Source organism: Hemicordylus capensis, chromosome 1 (assembly GCF_027244095.1).
Source record: "Hemicordylus capensis ecotype Gifberg chromosome 1, rHemCap1.1.pri, whole genome shotgun sequence".
NCBI classification, from domain to species: Eukaryota; Metazoa; Chordata; class Lepidosauria; order Squamata; family Cordylidae; genus Hemicordylus; species Hemicordylus capensis.
This window is the reverse complement of record NC_069657.1, coordinates 120745739-120770014: the sequence shown is the minus strand read 5'-3', so window position 1 is coordinate 120770014 and position 24276 is coordinate 120745739. Positions and strand designations below refer to the sequence as shown.

Below are 24276 nucleotides of genomic sequence, written 5' to 3'. Positions count from 1 at the left end.
CTGGTCATTTCCGGTCCGACGAGGCAATGAGGGTGGGAGGGAGGTACGCTGCTGCACTGCTGGACCCTTTTAAACTGCAGCGCTGGTGGGGGAAACACGGTGGGAGGAGTAAGAGCACCTTCCCCAGCCCTTAAAGATATCCCCCCATCACCCTCAAGCCGCCCTCCACCAGTTCCATACACATCCCTACTTTCCAGTAAGGAAAAGCCCAGGATGTCAGAAAGAAGGCAAGACCAAATCCTTAACTGAGGCTTTTACTACTTTTACTACACAGCCACTGAGTAGTAAAACATCTACTTAGCGTGCAGAAAGTTCCAGATTCAATCCCTGGCATCTCCTTGGGACATAGCTGCCTGAAATCCTGGAGGGCTGCCGAAACATAGGAACACAGGAAACGGCCTTCTACTGAGTCAGACCATTGGCCCACCTAGCTCAGGATTGTCTATACAGACTGGCAGCAGCTTTTCCAAGGTTGCAGACAGGAGTATTTTTCATCTCCCGGGAGATAGCAGGGAGGGAACTTGGAACGGTCTGCATGCAAGCATGCAGATGCTCTTCCCAGAACAGCCCCAACCCTTAAGGGGAACATCTTACAGTGTTCACACATGTAGTCTCCCATTCAAAGGCAAACCAGGATGGGCCCTGCTTAGCAAAGGGGTAATTCAAGCTTGTTACCACAAGACCAGCTCTCCTCCCACTGCCAGTGTAGTTGACAGTGAGCTAACTGGACCAATGCAGCCATATATTCTCATGTTCTGTTTTCTTTCTTAGGCCTGATTTGTAGGCTACTGCAGAGACATGATAGGCTGCTTTTCTGCGGTCCCTTAACATCCTGGTAACCCCATTCTGGTAACTTGTGTGGGGTGAGGGACAGAACTGCTTTCTATGTGAATTTCACCTGAATAAACAACAACCTAAAATGACCAGGAAACATTCATAATTTTTAATTCACACCTGTAATAAAATTGCATTACATTTTTCATAAAATAAATGTTCCAGTTTATATACAGAAAAACAGACTGTACAGAGCCCTCCCCCAAATCCCAAAAAAAACCTCACGAACATACAAGCAATGCAGTGCTCAGCTAAGCAGGCACAACTGTACATCTAAAATTGTAACTGCTTTGTGTTGGAGGGGGAAATACTACAATGTATATAGTCCTTTGTGGACCAAGAATTAAAAAAATATTGCAGGCAAGCTGACAGACGCCCTTCACTGCTAGTGCGGCTGAACGTCCATCCCACAGTGTTTCAGCAAAGCAGGGTGTGCTATTGAACTTGGGGCTCAAAGCTTCCGTTCAGCTGCCCCTCCTCATAGTCCATCTGACACAAGATCATGTTGTTCTTCAGGAAAAATTTGTCTCCCACGCAAAATCTGAAACACATGCAGGAAGAGAAAGAGAAGAAAAAGATCATTCACCAATAATAAGAAAGAAAGAAAATCAATCAACCTCCCCGGCCTAAACTGTTTTTTTTCCCAATGCTTTGAGTATATGGCAAAACATAATTCTTGAAGGCCTTGATAGCACCTAGATATGTTTTGTTTCCAGTCAGTATGCTCTCAAATCTGCTTACTTTCCAGTATGCTTATGAGGTCACCTGACATTCTCTTTCTGTGTGTGTGTCCGTCCATGTGTCCCGCCCCATCAACTTCGCAACAGCTGGACCAATATGAAGCAAATTGGGCCTGGACCAATATGAACCAGTTCAAGATGCCAGCTGCACGAACATCTGAGGTGAAAGCAGGCTAATCTGTAGACTGTCTAACCAATTTAAATCAGATTAGGTACAGTTGCTGTGAGTGACTCACAGGGACACCTCAATGGAATAGTTTGTGATGATGTCCTCCAGCCCAATCCAAGATGGTGGGTGCTTGAACATTCGAGGCACACGTGGGCTAATTTGTGGACTGTCTAATCGATCTGAACCAAATCAGGTACACTTGTAGTGAGTGACACACAGGAACACCGCAGTGGTGTAGTTTGTGATGATGTCATCCACCATGATCCAAGGTGGCGGAAGCATAAACTTTTGAGGCGTAAGTGAGCTAACCTGTGAACCACTTAACTGATTTGAAACAAATTTGCTACAGCTGTAGGGACAGATAGGGACACCTCAACAGCAAAGACTGTGACGATGTCATCCACCTCAGTTCAAGCTGACAGACATGTAAACCTTTGAGGCACAAGTGCACTAACTTGTGGACAGTCTAACCGATTTGAACCACATTTGCTACAGCTGTAGTGAGTGACACACAGGGACATCTGAATGGTGTAGTTTGTAATGATGACATCAATCTCAATCCATGATGGCGGACACATGAACATTTGAGGTGCAAGAGATCTAACTTGTGGACCTCAATTTGCACCAAATTTAGTCCAGATGTAGAGACAGTCAAAGGAAAGTAGGCTGATTAGTTCTTACTAGAACAACTTGTTTCATCTTTGTGTGGAATGAATTTTGTTCTGGGTGGCAGTATCAAGGTAGTGTGTGTGCACGTGTATTCAGAGTGGGGCCTTCCTGATTCAACCGGAGCAGGATACTATAACCATGACTGGCCCTGCCATGAGGCTGAGTGAGGTGACTTGCTTTAAGTGGCAAATTTCAAAGGACATAAATTGTCACTAATTTAGTTTACTTTTTAAAAAACACCATGGGGGGCACTGTTCCCTCTAACAGGGTTTCCCAGATGTTGTTCACTGCAACTCCCAGCATCCCCAGCTGCAGTGGCCTTTGGCTGGGGATTCTGGGAGTTGTAGTCAATAACATCTGGGAATCCCTGTTAGAAGGAACACTGATGGGGGGGGTCAGGGGGAGAGCACCACAGATTTTCGGGCATGGGTATCAAAATGTCTTGGGCCATCTTTTATTATGACAGACCATCAGAATGTCCAACTTTTTGAGTTCTCAGGCCTAAAATATTAGTCTTGCTCAAGCTGGTTCAGTGCATTGGATGCTTCTGATGATCCCTTCGTTTGTGATCTCATTCTGATCAGATGGCACAGTGATCACACATTTGGTAACAAACTGTAGCTGACATCCTGACTAAAGCTGTATGCATGCAGCCTCACCCCCCCCCCCAAAGGATGCATGTAGCAGTAGCATCCCCATTTCTGAAGCACAGGGTCTCACATTGGAAGAGGCTATTTTCACCACTCTCCCCTTCCCTTAGAAGCACTCTGTACAATGCGGAAATTTGTCCCTGAGGGCTGCACAACCCTCAGGGAATGTTTTTGTGCTGCACAAAGCATTTCTGGGAGAAGGGGAGATCAGCAAAAATTGCCCTAAAGTGAGTCCTCGCACTTCAGAAGCAGGAACGTTGGAGTGCACTTTTTTTTTTTTAACTGCACACACACACAGTATTAGTTAGGATGTTCCCCCTGTATGAATTCTCCTTCAGACTTCTAGTGGTACTGAAACTAAATGGATTTTTAAAAGTTAAAGAGCAAGAAACTCTACAAGTATACTTATCACATTCAAATGCCATGTAGTATAATTGCTATAAATAGTAATGACCTGTGGTCTATGTGCATCTTAGGTACTGGATGAGCTGTTATACCAAATTATCTCCTCTTTGCCCCTGTTCCCTTCTCAATCTTTAATCTTGTTTACATGAAAATCTGCAAACTGAGACCATCTCACATTATATTTACTACACTACACAAGCGTAATAGCCTACTGCCATGGTTGCCTTTTTTGTTTACTGTCTCTGATGTCCATATGTCTATTTTGAAGACGGATGGGTGAGAATTAGAGCATCACAAGTATGGGTGAAGAAACCTGCCAAGTCCATTACAAAGACTAGCAGTTGAGCTACAGGTATCAAGGCTAGAATGCTAGTAGTGCCCCTTATTCCTGCTTTACTAGCTGCTACTAGAATACATATGTTGACAAAAAATGTTAAGAAGTATATTTTCTCTCCGCTACAAAGCCACATATTTTAATTCAAACTGGCTATCACAGTGATAAAATTTCACAGATTATGGCCCACTCCATGACATACATATTTCCATAGCCCTGAGGTGACTCATAGTATTTACTTCTTTTTACAGGCTATGAAGTCCATTCTTTGCTACCAAATGTGCAATGCCGAACAATAAACAGAAATCTCTCAAATCTGTTAGCCTTTGACTGCTGCTCAAGGTTTCCCTTATACAATGTAAATTGTTCTGTTTGAATGGACATTGACAGAGAAGCTTGTGCTATTTAACTATTTTATCAGAATATCATGGGGGTCAAAAGTGTTCCAAATATAATTATTTGAAGGGCAAGGCCAGATAGGTCAATAATATTGTGTACTTCCTGTTGAGTATTTAGGGCAGGAAAGTTTTGTGAAAAGACAGAGGCAACAGATGAACATTCCTCAACAAAAATGACCCAAATGGTGCAAGAAGAATACTTCATACGTGCTGGATGTATGACTGGAGTAGAGGTGGCAGTCTATGCACTTTAGTAGACAAGTAACAAAGTTCCTCTCAGTACCCTGCTGGTATGTTTGGAAACACCTACAGTATATCAGGCAGCAGCCATATAGGAAGATGCTGAAAGGCATCATCTCATACTGTGCAGGAGATGGCAATGGTAGACCCCTCTTGTATTCTATCAAAGACAACAACAGGGCTCTGTCGTTGCCAGGAGTTGACATCGACTCGACGGCACACTTTAAAGAATCAGGAGGCAGCTATTTACTGCAGGACAACTTGTTTATTGACAGCCGCGAACTTGCTCATTCCACTTCCCCCACCAGAGATGCTTGTTCTTAGGTTTCGGAAAATTCACGCCATCAGAAGTGTGTAGACTTAAGGTGGATTCACACACTTATTGTCAAAGCAGTATGCCTGATTTTTGTGTTAGAAATGTTGATATTTCCAATGGCCATGACCATGCAACTCCTTTGTGTGATTTTGGCATCAGCACAAGTGTAATCTAGTGCAACTTGCATTTGGAATATGCTGCAGTGCTCATGATGTGCAAAACACGTGCACAGCACTGCATGGTACATGAGCCAGTTGCCTCCCAGTGGACAGGTCGCACTCACTGTAGGTGACACAGATGAGGGAACCATGTCAGGAAGTAGTTGTGGTTCTCCGGTGAACATCACCCGACCCCCAGCAAGGGTGTTACTGACAATGAAAAGAACTACATCTTCTACTTGGCCCGTGTGATCGATCCTAAAACAGGATGGGACTAGTAGAAGGAGAAGCACCTCTCATATTGCCTCAGTAGTGTAGATGCCGATCTCTACGCATACATGCCAATCAGAACTTGCCACACAACCTCTAAATAACAATGTTAGTCAGAGCTAAAGAGCAAAACCATATACTTTATACAATAGGAATGTAATACACCCCCCACTTCCTGAAATGACTTGTAAACTGCTGAAATGTTGGTCCCACTTAGCCCTACTAATCTAATTCACTGATTGTTTGACAGTTTAATTTGCCAATATTATGCAAGAAGCCTGTGGTTTCTATGGTGTAAATTGAATTATTAGTTTGGGTATGATTGAGCTTGGTACCCTATATCTACTGTCCTAATGAACACATCAACATTCTTTTAAATCCTACTGAGCTTTACAACTTTGAATTTACATGGTGGCGGCGGGGTGCGGGGGATCCCAACAATAAAAATAAAACACAAGTTAAAATCTGCACCTTGAAATTTGTCCTGAAAGTCAAGGCCTCTTCAAGCGTTTTGCTGAATTCGAAAGGTTTCCCTTGCTGACTGAAAACAGACAGCTGCTGACTCGCTACTTATTTTTGCCTTAAAACGAGAAGGCAAAAACTGAAGGAGTAGTAATGCAAAATGAAGATTAAAGTCTTGCCACCGGCACAAATGCAGTGTACTTGACAGCTGCCTCTTGCCAAATCAGCTGAGGTTTAGAGCAGCAGGGTTGGAAGACCTTGCAAAGCATTAAAAAGAAATGTTTTATGTTTCAGAAATGACATTTTGGAGGCTTGCGGGCAGGAATTTCAAAATGGGGTCAAAAGAGGCACCTGAGGGCCATTTCACACAAAATATGGCAGCCAACCTGGGTTGGCCACCAAGTCTACACTCAACAGGGAGCTACAGCCAGTCTTTGATGCAAAGCTTTGCAAACACGTGTCATATTCACACTTTAGGTTTTTAAACACATACCTGAAAATACCTTGACCAGGGTAGAAAAACAACTGTGGAACTAAATTGTGCTTGACGAAAGTGTTATTTGGTTTGTGTTTCTTACACAGCAAATGTCCCCAACCCTTCCTGGAAGACTTCTTCAAACCAAGGGGGCTTTCAAAAGCCCTTTGTGCTATTGCACTGTGGTCTACTATGAACAGGAAAAATAGTATGAATAGGAAAAATAGTGGGGGAGGGGGAATATCACTGAGCATGTCGAAGTCCTTGGGCACATCACAAGTAGCTCTTTGGATCTTGGCCCTTAGATGTACATTGGAAAATACAGTCATTGTGCATTTGATGAAAACAGGTTTGTTTGAGAAAGGGCACAAGTAGGTACATGCAGGCAATACATCAAGGCATTACAGGGAATGAAGGGTCTGTCTGCTCTGGCTAGGTGGATTATACAAGAACTAGCTTAACCCACGCAGAGCATCTGCGCGCTACTTGTAAACATGAGCAACTTGTAAACATAGAGCAAAACTACGTAAAGAGGTAGAACTGGGTGGAGATGCAGCAGATGGGCACAGCCTCCTGTTCCCAAGACTGGCCTGCAGTGTGTCTGTGCATATCCACCAGACGAGGGGGAGGAACCAGGGCTCTATTAAGCCATATGGGAACCTGCATGCAAATGATGTTCCCATTATGAAACTAGCTCCTAGCCTTTCAGGTAACACATGACTCTGGATTAATTCCCCCTGCCCCACCCCCAAGAAGTGCAATGCCTAAAGCAGCCCTAAGTTGGCCTCTCAGCTCCAGGCAGTTTTGGATGATACAGATTATCTAGACCCATTTCAAACTGGCTTTCATGTGGGCTATGGGGTCGAGACTGCCTTGGTCGGCCTGATGGATGATCTCCAACTGGCTATCGACAGAGGGAGTGTGATGATGCTGGTCCTTTTGGATCTCTCTGCGGCTTTCGATACCATCGACCATGGTATCCTTCTGGACCGTCTGGGGGATGTGGGATTGGGTGGCACTGTCTTACAGTGGTTCCACTCCTACCTCTCTGGCAGATTCCAGATGGTGTCACTTGGAGACTGTTATTCCGCTAAGCGAGAACTGAAGTGTGGAGACCCACAAGGCTCCATACTATCTCCAATGCTTTTTAACATCTACATGAAACCGCTGGGAGAGATCATCAGGAGGTTTGGTGCTGGGTGTTACCAATATGCTGATGACACTCAGATTTACTTTTCCATGCCAATCTCATCAGGAAATGGCGTATCTTCCCTAAATGCCTGCCTGGAGACAGTAATGGGCTGGATGAGGGATAACAAACTGAAGTTGAATCCAAATAAGATGGAGGTACTGACTGTGGGAGGGACAGGACCCGAGAGATGGTTTAGATCTGCCTGTTCTGGATGGGGTTACACTCCCCCTGAAAGATCTGGTACGTAGTTTGGGAGTGCTCCTGGACCCAAAGCTCTCCCTGGTTTCTCAGGTGGGGGCAGAGGCCAGGAGCACCTTTTATCAGCTTTGGTTGATACATCGGCTATGTCCATTTCTAGAGGTGAATGACCTTAAAACAGTGGTACATATGCTGGTAACCTCCAGGCTTGACTACTGTAATGCGCACTATGTGGGGCTGCCTTTGTACGTAGTCTGGAAGCTACAATTGGTACATAAGGCGGCAGCCAGATTGGTCTCTGGGGGAACATGAAGGGACCACATAACACCAGTTCTAAAAGAACCACACTGGCTGCCAATATGTTTCCGGGTGAAATACAAAGTGCGGGTTATTACCTAAAAAGCCCTTAATGGCTTGGGTCCCAGCTATTTGAGAGAGTGCCTCTTTTGTCATATCCCCGCCACCAGTTAGGATCTCCTGGAGTGATCCGGTTATGGTTGCCACCAGCTCATTTGGTGGTGACCCAGGACTAGGCTTTTTCTGTGGCTGCTCCAGGTCTTTGGAATAAGCTTCCTGCTGAAATAAGAGCATCTCCTTCTCTGTATGTTTTCAGGAAGAACCTCAAGACCCTCCTGTACTCTCAGGCTTTTAATTTGAATTAATTTTCATAATTTAAAAAAACTTGTGTTAATAATTTTATTCTATTGTTTTTATTGTCATGTATTTTAATTTGTGACTTTTAAATATTTTAAATTTTGTACACTGCCTAGACATATACATATCAGGTGGTATAATATATGATTGACAAATAAATAAATAAATAAATAAATAAAAGAAAGAAAGAGCAACACTTGGATTTCAGCAGATTTGCACTGCAATCTAAAATGTTTGGCATAGTGAATTAACCCCTGCTAACTTGGCAAAGAGACACCGTTTAACGTGGTGATTCTCTTTATTTAGCAAGGGGAGAGAAACTGGCCCTATCCACCTCCAGCACAGTACCTCCAATGACTGTTGCAGGTGTCTATCTTATGTTTCTTTTTAGATAGTGAGCCCTTTGGGGACAGAGAGCCATCTTATTTATTTATTATTTCTCTCTGTAAACCGCCCTGAGCCATTTTTGAAAGGGTGGTATAGAAATCAATCAAACAAACAAACACACAAACAGCTTAACCCGCGCAGAGCATCCGCGCAATAGTACTTGATTGCTCCCCTCACCCCCTGCCACAACCGCTCTCACCTCAGAGATCTCTCCACCCTTGCCTGAGCCGCACTCCTGGTCCTCCTCCATCCCTTTACTCCTTCCCCCTCACCTGTCTTGGTCATGGCTGCAGTGTTGCAGTATTGGCCAAGCTGCAGCCCACTATCCCCAGGCACCTTCCCACCCTCACCTGAACCCCACCCCTTCTCCTCCCCACAGAAGCAGCAGCAGCAGACCGGGCCCTTCCTCACTACCACCATCGCCATGGCTGCTCATTCTCCTCAGGCCACTGAGAGGCCCAGGCCCGACCCTTGCCTGCCTCCCTCCACCAATGTTTCCAGTAGCCCCAAACAGCAGCAGTGGTTGACTGGGCCCTTCCTTACTGCCAGTAGGTGCCGCCATGGCCGCTCGTTCCCCTCAGACCATTAACAGGCTAGGTCCCGCCCCTTGCCCTTCCTTCTTTCTCTCTTCCCCTCCCTTCTTTTTCTCACTTTCTCTCTCCTCCACTCGCTCTTCCCCTCCGTCTTTTGTTCCCTCCCTTCTTTTTTTCTTTCTCTCTCTCTTTCTCTCTCTCTCTCCTTTCCTGAGTTAACAGATCTTGCTCAGCTTGTTTCCTCATCTAATTCACAGAATGGCAGCCTCCTTCTCCTGAAGGAGAAGGACCCCTCTCTTTACAGACCCCTGCCCACAGACCCCTGCCCACTATATAGATATATATTCCTCTTCTCTACAATCAAGAACATCTTCTGACCAGTAACAGTTGCATTCCAACTGTTCCTTTAACCATCACAGGCTCCTCCCTCCCATCTGCATATGGAATTCCCACTGCCCAATCACCACTGTGCCACAGGCTCCTCTTCCCTATCTGCATATGGAATCTCCACTGCCCAATAACCATGGTGCTTCTGCTCTCACAGGTTCCTCCTCCCTATGTGCACATGGAATCTCCACTGTCCAATCACCATGGTGCTTCTGCTCGCGAACTCTTGCGAGATCTGCCACAAACAGGATTAGCCATGGGTATGCCTTAAATTATATATATATAGCTGGATAGCTAGAAAATGGGCTGAAGGGATATGATGAAATTCTACAGCTGAATCAAAGCAGGTAGCTGTGGGGATGAGTTGCCTGGACACAATTAGAAACCTCCTCTATGCACTTTGGAGGAAAAGTGGGGTATAAATGTAATAATTTCTGACATCCAGATTAGTGTTATGCTAGTGCAACAAGGAAGTTGCATACACATAATGGGAACTGCATAAAGTTGTGGTGCTCTATAACGTTGCTGTCAGACTCCCAGGGGATGAGGTGGGCTCCTAGCCCTTCTTGAACTCCAGAATGACTGGAGCACCCCCTAAAAAGGTCAGTCTCAGGAACAGCCAGGGCAGGAGGTTAGCTCGTCACCTGAGTCCACCTCCGGGCTTGCTGCATTCGGCCAGTTCCCTCTCCTGGAGAACTCCTGGCTCCCATACTCAGAAGCAGCTCCTCATCATCAGCTGCCTTGTCTTTAAATGCTCCAGTGCAGAGCTGACACAGTTTAAAGCCTCCTTCCAGCCCCGCCTCTTTCCTGACCTTGCTTCCTGTTTCCTGCCCCACCCAACCTAGCTGTCTCTCTAGAGCTGTTTCCTGCAGCTCTCCCTGCCTTGCCCTCTCAACCCGACTGGGACCCAACCAGCCTGGGCCCTTCTCATCCCTACTTTCCCCGGAAGGGAATGAAAGCCTCAGAGGAGGGATGGCACGTCCTTCTCCAGACTCCACAGGGCCACCCAAGCAACCAGGTAACATGGCATCCCGACAGTTGCTCAACTGCTAGTAAAAGATCTTCTCTGAGACACATGCAAGGCTGCCCAACATGCTGTTTAACCTGTTTCACAACATGCCATGCAACATGTCATTATCTTCCACGAGCACAAGAACTTGTCTGGTACAGACATTCCTTTCTTTGTCCAACGTAATTGTGCTATGTCCTTGTGCTAGTCTGAATGCAGGACACAAATGATTTGTACTGAAGAGGACACGAGTAAGGTATCTTCAGTAATGTGTAATATTTTGGATTTGTTACACTGACACACAGCTGATGAGCCAGGGAACTTCAAAAGTGGTAGAGTAAACTAATGATTCTAGAATGCTAGAATTAAACAAGCACTTGAACATATTAAACTCAACAGCCCACATGTTGTGCAGCCTAACGTGGGCAGTGTCAATCCACCTGTGCTGCTGTGGGCTCCTAATGAAGCACTGGTAGCCCTGCAATTTTGTGCAAGAGTGCAAATACACAACGTAGCATGTTCACATCCAGAAGCACTACTTAGATCAGAAGCACATTGCTTACAATCAATCAGAGATAGGCTTTCAATCTAAGTAGTATTTCCAGAGTATGGGTGCACTACTTTAAGTATTTGCACATCTGCGCAAGTCCTCTGGCACTTCATTAGGAGCTCTCAGCAGCATGATGGATCGGCACCTCCTGTCTTAGGCTGTGGAACATGTTGGCCACTATGTTCAAATGAATAATCCTTCACTTAGAATCAGGTGTGGGGGGGAGTAGCAAGCAAAAATTACTTTTAAATGTCTTTTAAATGCTGTCTACAATTCTTGAAATTAGGTTGAGCATTTTAAAAAACTAAAAAACAAATCCAGCTCACCTCTAACAAACTGCAACTGAGTTATTGCCAGGAAATATTTTAGAAGTAACAGTTAATGCTGACAGTAACACTAACAGTGCACTGCAGAAGATAATTAATGGAAATAGAGTGCTGAAGTAATTTTGATCTGTAGTTTTAAAAAACAGTGTGCTAACAGTGTAGACAAGTAATCAAAAATGAGTTTAACTTTTGATTGTATATCTCTGTGACATATTTGAGGGGGAAAGCTAGAAACCATTCCATGACACATTTTTCAACTTTTAAAAAACAGTTGGGGTGAGATGGAGAGAAAAATGTCAAATTCCAAAGGTGTTGACTTAAAACTTTGTAAGTTTAGTCCATACTTAAGAGTGACTATTTTGCTCCGTTTTTTCCTAGAAACAGTTTGCGTTTCCATTAGAAATGGTTTACGTGCACAAGGAACTTCAATATGATGTTGTCATCAACATTTTTCGATGCAGCACATTCAAAAATGGCAGTTTCTTCCATTTCCAACTTCTGGAAGCCCATTCTGCTTATAAACCTCTTTTTGTGACTTGTATTATTGTGAGCCAATGAGATGTATTGGTTTGAATGTGAGTTTTGGACTGGGGAGAGAGATGAATTCAAATCTCCGTGGCTAAGCCAGGAAGCAACCTCCCACCCCCACTGTGTACTTGGTCAAATAATTCTCTCTCAGTTTGGACAATGTCACCAAGTTGCTGTGAGGATAAAACAGGGCGGGCGGGGGGGGGGGGGACGACGACACCTCTGAGATTCTTAGAGAAAGGGAAGGATAGATAGATAGACAGACAGGCAGATAAAGGATTATGATTCTGTGGCTAAAGTTTCAGTGAACCGAAATGTCCAGAAAGTGGGGCAAAATTCCTGACTCTGCTCTGAAGACACCTCCTATCTCTTGTCTTACTAAAGGGATTGTCTTAAAATTCTGAAAAAATGAAATTCAAAATGAATTTTAGTGTTCCTCTCAATGAGAAACTTCTCAGGGTTGAAGCTTTGTGAAAGCCTCTGCAATCCCAGTGTGGGCCAAAAAGGCCCACATGATCCAGTGCAAGGTGTAAAGAAAAGATTCTTTTCTTCACCACCACCATAGCACTAAAAATGTATCCCCCCCCCCATCCTGACATTAGGAAAGACCCCCATAAAACATTTAAGTTTAGGGGAACCAATGGGACCTTACAACATTCCAGTATTTTCCAACAAAGGTAGTCACAGAAATTAGGATATCCATCTGAACCCACTAGATGTCACTATAACCTCAGTGGAATAGCCTATCAAATTGGGCTGCTTGATTTATTGTACCTGCCTCCTTTAAACAGGAAGGCAGTCTATGCCAAACAAATAATGCCAGCTTTGTGTATGATACAGATACGCAATCAAAACCACCCCAAATGACAGTATGTTCCTAGTCATACTGTTACTTCCGACATGTTTTTAGTCCACTGCACTGAAAATCCACTGCACTGAAAAGTTAAGCTGTCGCACAGAAAAAGGAGGAAAAAAGTAGCTGATATGTACTAGGTTTGTATATAGAAGAAACTGTATGGCTGTGGAGATATAGGATTTTGAATAAGGTGGCTAGTGCACTCATCGTAATCCTCTGTTATAACCAGTTCACATAGGCACTGGCTGTTGCTTATATTGCCACATGGCCTTCAGGTTGTCTAAATGATTTGTCATAAACAAAAATGGATTTGGCTAGCTACTTCCAAAGTTAAGCTACTTCCTAATTCAAGCTGTGCTTAATTTACAGTTCACACTAGAGATTAGCATTTCAGGTTTGCCATGAATAAGGTGAATCTGGGTGAAATAAAGCAGGTGGTCTGCACTGCTTTCTTAGATTAAAGCAGTAGTACAATGAAAATGAGTGGTTTTATAGTGGGTGGGGAACAGGAAGTGCAGGAGGCATACACTTTCGATTATTCTTTAAAAAGTTGCAAGTTCAGTCGACACATATTCGCTTGTGATGAAAGGTGTAGCCTCTTAGCTTGCACCTCTGTTTATGGGAGAAAGACGTAAAGGATTCAAAGAAGGGTAGGCAACAGGAAGCACAAATCATTTGTGCTTCCTTTTCTCCCAACATTGTGTAGTGATGAAGCTGCTCTAAATCTGACTTCCTCTCCTAAACACATTGATATGTGTGTAAATCCAACTGACGTCAATGACATCAGGGATCCCAGGGATCTGTACTGGGACCGGTGCTTTTTAATTTATTCATAAATGATCTAGAAGTAGGGGTAAGCAGTGAAGTGGCCAAATTTGCAGATGATACCAAACTCTTTCGGGTAGTGAAATCCAAAATGGATTGTGAGGAGCTCCAAAAGGATCTCTCCAAACTGGGTGAGTGGGCGAAAAAATGGCAAATGCGGTTCAATGTTGGCAAGTGTAAAGGGATGCACACTGGGACGAAGAACCCCAACTTCAAGTATATGCTGATGGGATCTTTGCTGTCAGTGACTGACCAGGAGAGGGATCTTGGGGTCGTGGTGGACAGCTCATTGAAAGTGTTGGCAGCTGTGTGCAGCTGTGAAAAAGGCCAATTCCATACTAGGGATCATCAGGAAGGGGATTGAAAATAAAACAACTAATATTATAATGCCCTTATGCAAAACTATGGTGCGACCATACTTGGAGTACTGTGTACAATTCTGGTCACCACATCTGAAAAAGGAGATTGTTGAACTGGAAAAGGTGCCGAAGAGGGCAACCAAGATGATCAAGGGCCTAGAGCACCTTTCTTATGAGGCAAGGCTACAACACCTGGGGCTATTTAGTTTAGAAAAAAGACAACTGCAGGAAGACATGATAGAGGTCTATAAAATCATGTATGGAGTGGAGAAAGTGAATAGAGAGAAATTCTTTTCCCTCTCACATAACACTAGAACCAGGGGTCATCCTATCAAATTGATTGCCAGGAAACTTAGGACCAGCAAACGGAGTATTTTTTCACACAACACATAATCCACTTGTAGAATTCTCTGCCACAAGATGTGGTGACAGCCAACAACCTGGATGGCTTTAAGAGGGGTTTGGATAACTTCATGGAGAGGTCTATCAACAGCTGCTAGTCAGAGGGCTATAGGTCACCTCTAGCCTCAAAGGCAAGATGCCTCTGAATACCAGTTGCAGGGGAGTAACAGCAGGAGAGAGGGCATGCTTTCAACTCCTGCCTTTAGGCTTCCAGTGGCATCTGGTGGGCTACTGTGTGAAACAGGATGCTGGACTAGATGGGCCTTGGGCCTGATCCAGCAGACCTGTTCTTATGTTCTTATGACATCAAAACCGTCCTCTTGATTCTGAACATTAGACAGTATTGCATTATTACTGATTTTTGGACATAGAGTTTGCTTCCCCACAATGGATGAACCAGTTTTCTTCAGAGATTTATGAGTCTTTTGCAAATCAAATGAGTATTTCAGTAAGTCTGTAAACACTCTGCCCTGTTTTGGGCAAGTGAATTTGATGTAGGTAAGAAAAGAGTGAAAACCACCTCGAGTACACCACCTGTGTGATTCATCTGTGCCATGCATATGTGTCTATGAAGGCATTCTTAGTGGCTGCTTCACAATTATGGAACTTCCCCCACACTCCACCTTTGAGGGTTTGTTGAAGCTTGAGCATTTCCCCAAAGCGCTACCTGATCGGGTTGGCATTTAGTAGTTGGGATTACTTTGGAAGTGGGGTGTTTTAGCTTGGTATTAGGTCTTCAAGATTTTATTTGTGTGTATCAGGTCTTCAAGATTTTATTTTTTATGTGTAGTTGTAAGATATGGTTACAGAATCTGCTCTGAAACTCTAGGATAAGAGGGGGATAAAAGTCTAAATATCACCTTAAGTCAAAGTTCCAGGCCTCATTCTCCATCTGCAAAGTAAGCCTAAAACTGGTCTGAGCCATTTTTGGAAGGGTGGCATAGAAATCAAATAAATCAAATAAGTAAGTAAATAAAACAGGCATTCGTCGTGATACCTTTGCGCAAGAGACAAGTCAGTACAGTACATTAAAAGCTGTGAGGCACTTTTGATATGGTGATGTGAGACCCATCAGAATAGCTATTATGTCCTTCATGATAAAGCCGTGCCTATTACTGCCTGCCTTTTAGGCACACAATATATGAGTTCCAGTTATGCTGAGAATGACCATACTGACTATGCAGCAAGTTGACGGGTGCACTTCTGAGATCCGGGAAGGGATTATCTAGACTAGCGCATTTCCTTTGCCTCATCCCAACCTCTGAGCTTGTCAGATGCCTGACTTAAGCAACCTTGATTTAAAAGTATTTATGCCGAGCGATCCTCATATCAATGGATGTTCAGCAGACCGACGAGAAGACTGACTTTGAAGCTGCTCATTCAGTTGCTTCAGCGCGACTTAACACCACCTGCTGGCTTATGCAGCAGCACCCACTTTTTTGTCCCTTCCACAATCCAGCCAACCACTTTTTCTGCACGTTAGGTTAGCAGCCTGCATGGGCTGGACTCTACTGTTCAATTAGCAGGCCAGGGAGAAGGTGATGGAGATCAAACAGTGAACCAGACTTCCCTGTTTCATGGGGGGCAGGCGGGGGGAAATCACGTGCATTAAAAAAAAAACAAAAAACCATGTAAAAGCCCCATGTCCTCACCTCTGGTTGCAAAGCTGGCAGGCAAAGCAGTCCAAATGGTAAACATTATCTCTGGCCCTCATCACCATCTCAAAGGCAGGGATCAGCTTACTGCAGGCAGCACAATTCCCAGTGGTCCCAAAGAGCCTGCCAAGGAAGCACAATCATTAGAAGCTGTTTTAATTAAATAGTGGAAGGACTAATTAAGTGTAATTAGCAGTATCAAATACTGTATTGCACCAATAAAGAGAAGTTGCCGTCTCCCCATTTCGCTGACCAGCCAGTGTGTGGGAATGTGGGCTGAAAGTGCATGGAGAAAAAGCTTGGTTCTTTGCTGGGCTTCTGAGCCTCCAGCTAATTTAGTGCCTAATGAGGAAATACATTACACACATATGCAGAGTGCTGTTTGGGGGCTCACAAAATTTCAGTCAAAACAACCTAGAGTTTTCAATGAAAATTAAGAGAGTCTTCGTAAAACAGCTTTCCAGGCCTCTCTGGCAGGGCCTTCATTTTCTCACCTGACATTTCTTTACCCATTCATGTTCCTACTGATTAGTTAGTTATCTACAGAAAATGTACAGGGTACATTTTTGGGAGGACTGAATGTTCATTCATTACATGAGATCCCTGCAAGCCACACTCTAGCTATGCTGTCTACTGAAGACGGGCAGGGATGGATACTGTGGGTTTAGCATGAGCAACGTGAAACAATGGGAGAAGGGGCAAGAATGCTGTTGTATCATGTCTTTATTTTTCAGAGACTTTGGGGGGGCATTTCCCATTTAGCACTAAGCCACTACAAGCCTGTTTAGATGCAAGTTTGATTTAACCCTAAGGACCCATCTGAAGAACTCCCAGTTCAGTGCTTTAGAGCAAAATTTGGACATACAAGTTGTTGCCTTTGGTGCAGAACACTTCATGAGAATGTTTCAGTGTACATCTCAGCCACAACTTACCACATCTTGATTCAGACAACTTTTAAAAGATATTCTAGACCATAGCTGAGTTGCAATCTGGACATATTTTGAGGCATTCACAAGATCCTTTTCATTATATCAACATTCACTTCATGAGTCAACTTGGGTTGACTTCAAGCAAACCATCGTTCACAAGAAACTGGCCCAAATGTTCTATTTGAGAGGAGGCCAATTTACCCATTGCCATAATGTGAAGAATCTTAATTGGAATCTCAACATGGAAATTCATTTTGGCAAAAAGAAATGTGAAGTGAATAGCTTCCCCCTACTCTCTTCTTTCAAAGTCAATGAAACAAGGTATACCTCGACATCAAATGGTTCCACATCATCCTTCTGGTCTCTGGAGATAGCTTTTATGTCAACATCGCTGTTTTGCCAATTTCATCTAAGCCTGTGCTATCTGCCTCCCCAGATACTGGCTGCTCTCACAGCATGACACTCAAAGAAGTATGACTTGCTCTTCCAAGCCTGCATTCCAGTCACTGAAGATCAATACACCATTGTCAACCCATGGATAAAGCATCACAAGAGTTCTAATGAAGAGGCAGACAACAACTCCTGCTGGCGAGTAGGCAACATGGAAAGGGGGCCACAGCTCAGTGGTGGAGCACACCACTTGTATGCAGAAGATCCTGGGTTCAATTTCCAGTATCTCGAGTCAAAAGAATCTTAGATGGAAGAGTTGTAAACTTAGATGAAAGACCTCTGAAAGACCTCTGCCTGAGACCCTGGAGAGCAACTGCCAGTCAGAGTAGATGATATCGGGTTGATATCTGCATCCCAGAATTTTGACCATGTGACTGGGGATGTTGGGAGTTGTAGTCCAACAACAGCTGGAGGGCCAAAGTTGGGCAATCCTAGGTTAGATGGACCAGTTATCATATTTACTATAAAGCAACTTCACATGTAAGCATATTAAATATGCCTTTAATCAGTGCAAACAATTAATTACTTTATTGAAAAGACAATCTGACTGCAGGTCTTGTTCTCAGAGCTGCATGGAAGACAATGTCCTGCTGCTGTGTGAAACATATGCCAGTCCCTTACATTTAGCCATATACCTTTACTTAGCTTTTAAGTTAAAACTTTTCTCTCTCATAGAGGATATTGCTAATCCTCTAGTGACACTTCTACCAAGACACAGAGTCAAGTTTCCAGAATATGCTATGTGATGCTGCAGTAAAAGTTAGGGGAGTGGTAATTAGCCTGTGTTAAGATCTCTCTAGGTAGCTCATCACAATCAAGGAAAGCATTGCTTTCAGTCAGCTGATTGTCTCTGGGACACCTGACATTGGTTTGTCCTTAGAAAAACCACAGCAAATGAGGCCTTTTTCATAAGAAACAAAGTGAGTCTAAGGTGGCAGTCCTAAACAGATATATCTGGAAGTAAACTCCACTAAAACCTAATTGAACTTTGTGTGTTAATATGCTTAGGACTAGGCTCTAAGAGTCCTACTCATTCTTCTGCTCTTTCTTAAATGAAGTTGGAAAGAGAAGTCGCCTAGTACAAAGCCCTACTTTCATATACTGGACATGCCAGTTTGCAATGCACTTCTTTGTCAGTCCAAGGTCTGATTAATATGTTAACTGCATGGTTTTCGACTGAGAAGAGAAAATAGAGGGGTTTCCCTGGCATGATAGAAAAACTGCCCAAACTTTGTGAGTGACTCCTTGAAGGCACTGTGTCATGAACAAAACATGAGTCCAGGGCTGCACAACTTCAGCCTTCCAGCTGTTGTTAGGCTACAACTTTCCCCGATCACTGGCCACTGTGGCTGGGGATGATGGAGGTTGTAGTCCAAGAGCTGGAGGGCCGAAGTTGTATAGCCCTGCAATCTAAACAAATGGGGGATGCAGTTGTCTTAGGCACTGGCCTCTGTGACACCCACATGATTCCCCCCCCTACCATATAATCACCTGCATATTATAGGTATTCAGTAAACATCACATCAGCAGTCTTATGCAGATGATACATAAATACAGCCCACGGAGTTAACAGAAGCCAAGTCATGGTAAGAAGTGGAATCCGGAGCTGCATTCACAGTACTATTAGATGTGAATCTACCACTGCTGCTAATATGTGTCATTTTACTTCTGGAAAGCAATTTGCAATCTTTACTGCCTTCATCTTCACAACTATCCAGTGATGTGGGTCACTAACATCCTCATTTTTATAGATGAGGAGCTGGAACCGAGGCTTGCAGCAGGCCACACAAGAAAGCTATGGCAGAGATGGTACTTATAGCCAGATCTAAGTTCAGCCTTTCATCTACTCTGACACATCCTTGTTCCCTTTGGAACTAAGTTCAGATTATAGTTCAGAGTCCACAGTCTCAAAAAGAATGCTTTATCAGCTGCTGTTGTACTATGGTTAAAATATGCATCAGAACCTTCTGATGACCCACTTCCACTGAAAAAGTTACCATAAGGTCAGGGGGGGAAAGAGTCTACAATAAATCCATCCTCCCTGTGAAAGCAGAATTTTCTGTGCAGCCTGTTCTTGGAACAGTGAGCCTCTATGGAACCCTTTTCTCTAGTCCAAGGTTAGTTAATTTGTGTAAGACTTTAAAGAACCAGATCACAACTTTTGCTTTGCCAGATTATGGCTACAATCACGCAGTAAGCCTGAGCTGACATTGAGTAGGGGGCATCATCATGACTCCTCCCAACAAAGTGGCTCTGAGTCTGACCCTGAGGAAGTAGAACTAGCAATAGGCCCAGCTCCGGGCCCTGATCCTGGGTCAGAGCCTGAGCGAGCTCCAGAGTTGGAGCGCACAAAACAGCACACTGATTCTGAGCCCCCACACATAGTGGCAGCTGTCTGTGGTGCTGCAACCCACTTCCCTTCACCTCTTTGACCAGAGGCCAGGTTCTCCTGGCTTCTGGTCTGCAGAACAGGGCAGGTGGGATGCTTTTTGCCAACCCCTTTCCCCCTTGTGAAAAGGCTCCTCTATTTTGGCAGTCTGTGAATGTGCAAAAATGTCTGTCTCCTTTAAAATGCCAACTGTGATCCTCTCTCTTTAATGGAGAGTTTAATGGAGGCAATCTGCAGCACAGCATGCAGCAAGGTTCTCTCCCTCTTGGCCAAGCACTTGCCAAAAGAGGGGGAAGATATTGTGCTGCAGGCTGCATTGTGGATCACTTTCTTTAAAATGACAACCACCTCTTTATAAATAGGCACTCTGTAGTGAGATCCTTCCCCCTTTCTTGACAAGTGTTTTGGTAACTGAGGGGAAGAGGTCATGGTTTTCAAGTGACATAGAGGTGCGGTGAGTAGACTGTTGCGATGGCATTTGACCTGTACTGGATAGGGTTGCACTCCCACACTAAAGATCAAATTCACAGCTTGGGGGTGCTTCTAGATCCACCCTGGATGATGTCTGCAGCACCAAGTCCCTCTCATGGAGTTTAGTTAGCATGCAAATTGTGCCTCCTCCTGGAAAAGAATGATCTGGCCACAGTTACTCATGCTTTGAAAGACTGAGACTTGATTACTGCAATGCACAGTAGATGAGGCTGCCTTTGAGCAGCATTAAAAAACTTCCGGTGGCTAAGTAGATGGCAGCCAGATTCTTAACTGGGACTTGCCATGGTGAACATATTTCCCTCACAATTTAAGATCTTCACAGCCATCTAGTCTGTTTCCAGGAACAATTCAAAGTACTGGCTTTGACCCAGAAAGCTCTTAACAGTCTGGGACCAGGGTATCTAAGGGACTGTCTCCTTCCATACAAACCTGCTCATCAATAAATGTCTACATCTAAGGTTTTTCCTTGAGTGCCCAATCTTTCAGAGTTTAGGCACTCTGGGAGGACCTTGTCTGTGATGGTGCCCAGTTGTAGAATTCCCTCCATCAATCAACTTGCCTAGCACCACTATTATTACCTTTTAGGCACCAAGCAACATCTATCTTGTTTGCTCAGTTTTTAACATAAAGTGACACTAATTGCCCAAAGTGTTTTTATTAGTACTGGCTACTGCAAATAATTTGTACTCTTAATTTGTTTTCATTTATTATTTTACATTGTTTTAATTTGAGCTGTGAGCCAATGTACAGTGGAAAAGTGAAATGGGACCACTCCCCCACCCCCATAACAGGAGAGCTGGTCTTGTGATAGCAAGCGTGCCCTTAGCTAAGCAGGGTCTGCCCTGGTTGCATATGAATGGGAGACTAGAAGTGTGAGCACTGGAAGATATTCCCCTCAGGGGATGGAACTGCTGGTCTGGGAAGAGCATCTAGGTTTTAAGTTCCCTCCCTGGCTTCTCCAAGATAGGGCTGAGTGAGATTCCTGCCTGCAACCTTGGAGATGCCACTGCCAGTCTGTAAAGATAATACTGAGCTAAATAGACCAATGGTCTGACTCAGTATACGGCAGCTTCCTATGTTCCTATGTAATTATAAATTATGCAGCAATCACTTCCCCCTAAACTGGTACCTTTTAACTGTGAAGAATAAACTACAAAAATTTGGACCAGCCTTAATATCATGTGAACTAACTGTGGACTATTCAGGGTCAACAGACTGTGATATCTGCCCAACAAAGTTCATCTCATAATTACTATGGAGCAATCATTTCTTTATAGGCTTTCTTAATACAGATGGCATAAAAATAGGACAATCTCACATTACCTTATCTCAATTAGGTTTTTCCATATGGAAATATACTCACTTCCTCTATGTGTAAAATGGGAATATACTTCTCTCCTTAAAAGTGAAGTGGATAAGAACTGGGAGGCATGACAATACCATGATAATGGGGAGCATACAATAAACTTACTCAGTAGTTGCAAATAAGTAGTTTTCTACATTGTTAAATCTGCTGGGGGAAATACATAATGTATCAGTGATGGATACATAATAATAACAATAGCATTAAAACAACCAACCAACCACAATAATAATAAATAAAACTTTGTTAGCTGCCCCATAACAAATTGTTCTATAGCTCTCCTAAACTGCATAAAAAGAAGGTTGCCAGCACTCTGTGGCTATTTTTATATTAATCATTGTTCCTCTTCCAAACAACAAACTTGACAACTGGCTTCCATCTGTAAATCTGAATGTTACCCCCCTGATCTTTAAAATATCCACATCAGTTACCATTTTTTAAAAAAATGCTGCCCTATATCCAAATAGGGAAATTAGAAGGAAGTTAATCCTAGATTTGTTCAGAGTGCAATGTCACTCCATGTGCGAACATTAAAAAAATCCATTATTCATTAGCATCACAGTTGTGTGGAGCTCAATCTAGATTAAACAAAATAAAGGGGCCCCAGACAGCACCATCTGCATTGTTAAACAGGCACTGTTAGTCACTCTTTGAATTAGCGGCTTCTCTAAATGGAAATGATGGGAAGTTTGGACAGATGTTCACTTAACTATTTAAACAGTCAGCTTAAGGAACATGAAAAATGTATTTGGTACTGGATTCACCTGCCTCCTTCCAGAGGCTTTGGGGGGTAAGACAGTGTTAAACAGCTTTGAATGTTTGCATAAGATTTAAGGCTTATGTTCTGTCCAGCTGAAATCATGTTGCTTTTTAATGTCTGTAACAAATATAGCTCCCAGCGAGTGTGCGTGCTAATCTTCTTCTCTGCCTCGAACATTCCTTGCTACTCTTCAGCGTTCGAACAATTCTCACTTACTCTAGCACTTCCAAGATCGAATCGGCCTCTTAAGGAAGGACAATGAGTGGTGCAGTTGCTTGGATATTTAAATGTATTGTAGTATTCAAAGAACTGTTGACTAATACAACTGCTTAGAGATGTACCTATGTATATATATATATATCTATATCAGGTGGTATAAAAATATGGTGGATAGATAGATAGATAGATAGATAGATAGATAGATAGATAGATAGATAGAAGTAATACATTGTCAATAATTACCCAAGGAACTATGGGAGAGAAACTTCATGTCCTAGATAACCATGTCTTCTATACATTCTAGAATGAGCCCGTTGGTACATACAGGTATAATTAGCAGAGAATTGCTCCTGATTCCCAAACTGCAGTTGGCTCAGGGCAGAAAACAAGGTGTACCTCTTGAACATTCGTTTTGTACTTTCCAATATATATTCAGTCTCCAGTTCTTTGGCAACTACCCCCTATCCTGTCCCCAACTACCTTAAGAATTTATTACCATAAGTTGCAGTGATGGCAACTAAATTAGATGGCTTTTTAAAAAAAGGCTTAGAAAAATGCATGGAGGATAGGTTTATCAGCAGCTTTTCGCTTTTCTAAATAAATGTGATGTCCATGTTTAGCAGCAGTGTGCATGATCAGACGCTGGGAAGCAGCCATCACCTTCATGTGCTCTTTGTGAGCTTCTCACAGACAGGGAACTGGGGAATAGATCTTGAAGTGAACAAATAAGATCATTCTTGTGCTTTATTCTAATGTGGGGCCTTCTCCATGGCGGCCTCCAGGATGTTTTTCACACCCAGCTTTTAGTTTGCATCTCCTCTGGAATGGAGGTGTGCGTTCACATAGTGGCCAAATTTACCCCGAAGTCCCTGCGAGCTATCAGTGAGCACTTCACACACAATTTGGGTTTTTCATTGGGCATTAAGAGTGTACCTAATTCATATTCGGGGTAAAAAAATCCACTTCTTGCATCAGTTTCTTGGGGCAACTTCAAACACGCAGTAAAGCCTCGCAGAAAAGCCTGCTGGCTGGGAAAGCTCCAGGATCTGGAATTCTCATACATAGGTGTGCATGGCCTCATATTTCCTGGCCTTTATAAGGTTGCGTAAACCCTGCTTATTTTCTGGGGCCTTTGGGATAAAATGAGATGGAAGTTCTCTTGTCTGACTACGGCTTGTAAGTTCTCTTGTCTGACTATGGCTTGTATGCTCTTAGCTTTTAGTCTGTCTCTTTCACCTTCTGTGTGTGTGTGTGTGTGTGTGTGCGTGTGTAGATTATGGTGTTAACTGCTTTGAGGCCATGAGGTGATAGCGGCATATAATTCTATTGATAAATAAATATGCTTCTCTAAGGGCTGCTTCTGTCCCTTAGATTTTCCCGACTCCATTTTTAGAATGTGTGTAGAGATGTGTTCAGAAGATTGCCACAGACCCACAGCTTTGTAATGATAGAAAGGTCATCCATATGTTTTCCAAAGTGAGTTAGAGGCGCATCTCCTCTGATTTATAGACCTCTGAAGACAAGGTATATTTTCCACCAATAAATGCATTTTTTATAACATGACCAGTTGTACTCCTTCCCTAGAGGATCTATGATGGGATATTGGAGGTGGTGGGAAGTGTGTGTGTGTGAGAGAGAGTGTATGTGTTAGGATTTTGCTCAGCAATAAAAATCCTCATGGCTTAATTTACAA

General features: G+C 43.4%; 1 protein-coding gene across 8 annotated transcripts in view; it reads right to left on the bottom strand.

The window, feature by feature from the left end:
• Window positions 1-929: 929 nt before the first annotated feature.
• Window positions 930-24276, bottom strand: part of LMO1 (LIM domain only 1) — a 154830-nt gene continuing 131483 nt past the window's right edge. For all 8 annotated transcript variants that reach the window (XM_053285467.1, XM_053285465.1, XM_053285462.1 and 5 more), the window contains 2 exons: window positions 15979-16104; window positions 930-1375 (listed from right to left, as the gene is read on the bottom strand). In XM_053285467.1, coding sequence (XP_053141442.1) covers window positions 1270-1375; window positions 15979-16104 — 232 coding nt within the window. In that variant the 3' untranslated portion in view covers window positions 930-1269. The remainder of the gene's footprint in view (window positions 1376-15978; window positions 16105-24276) is intronic.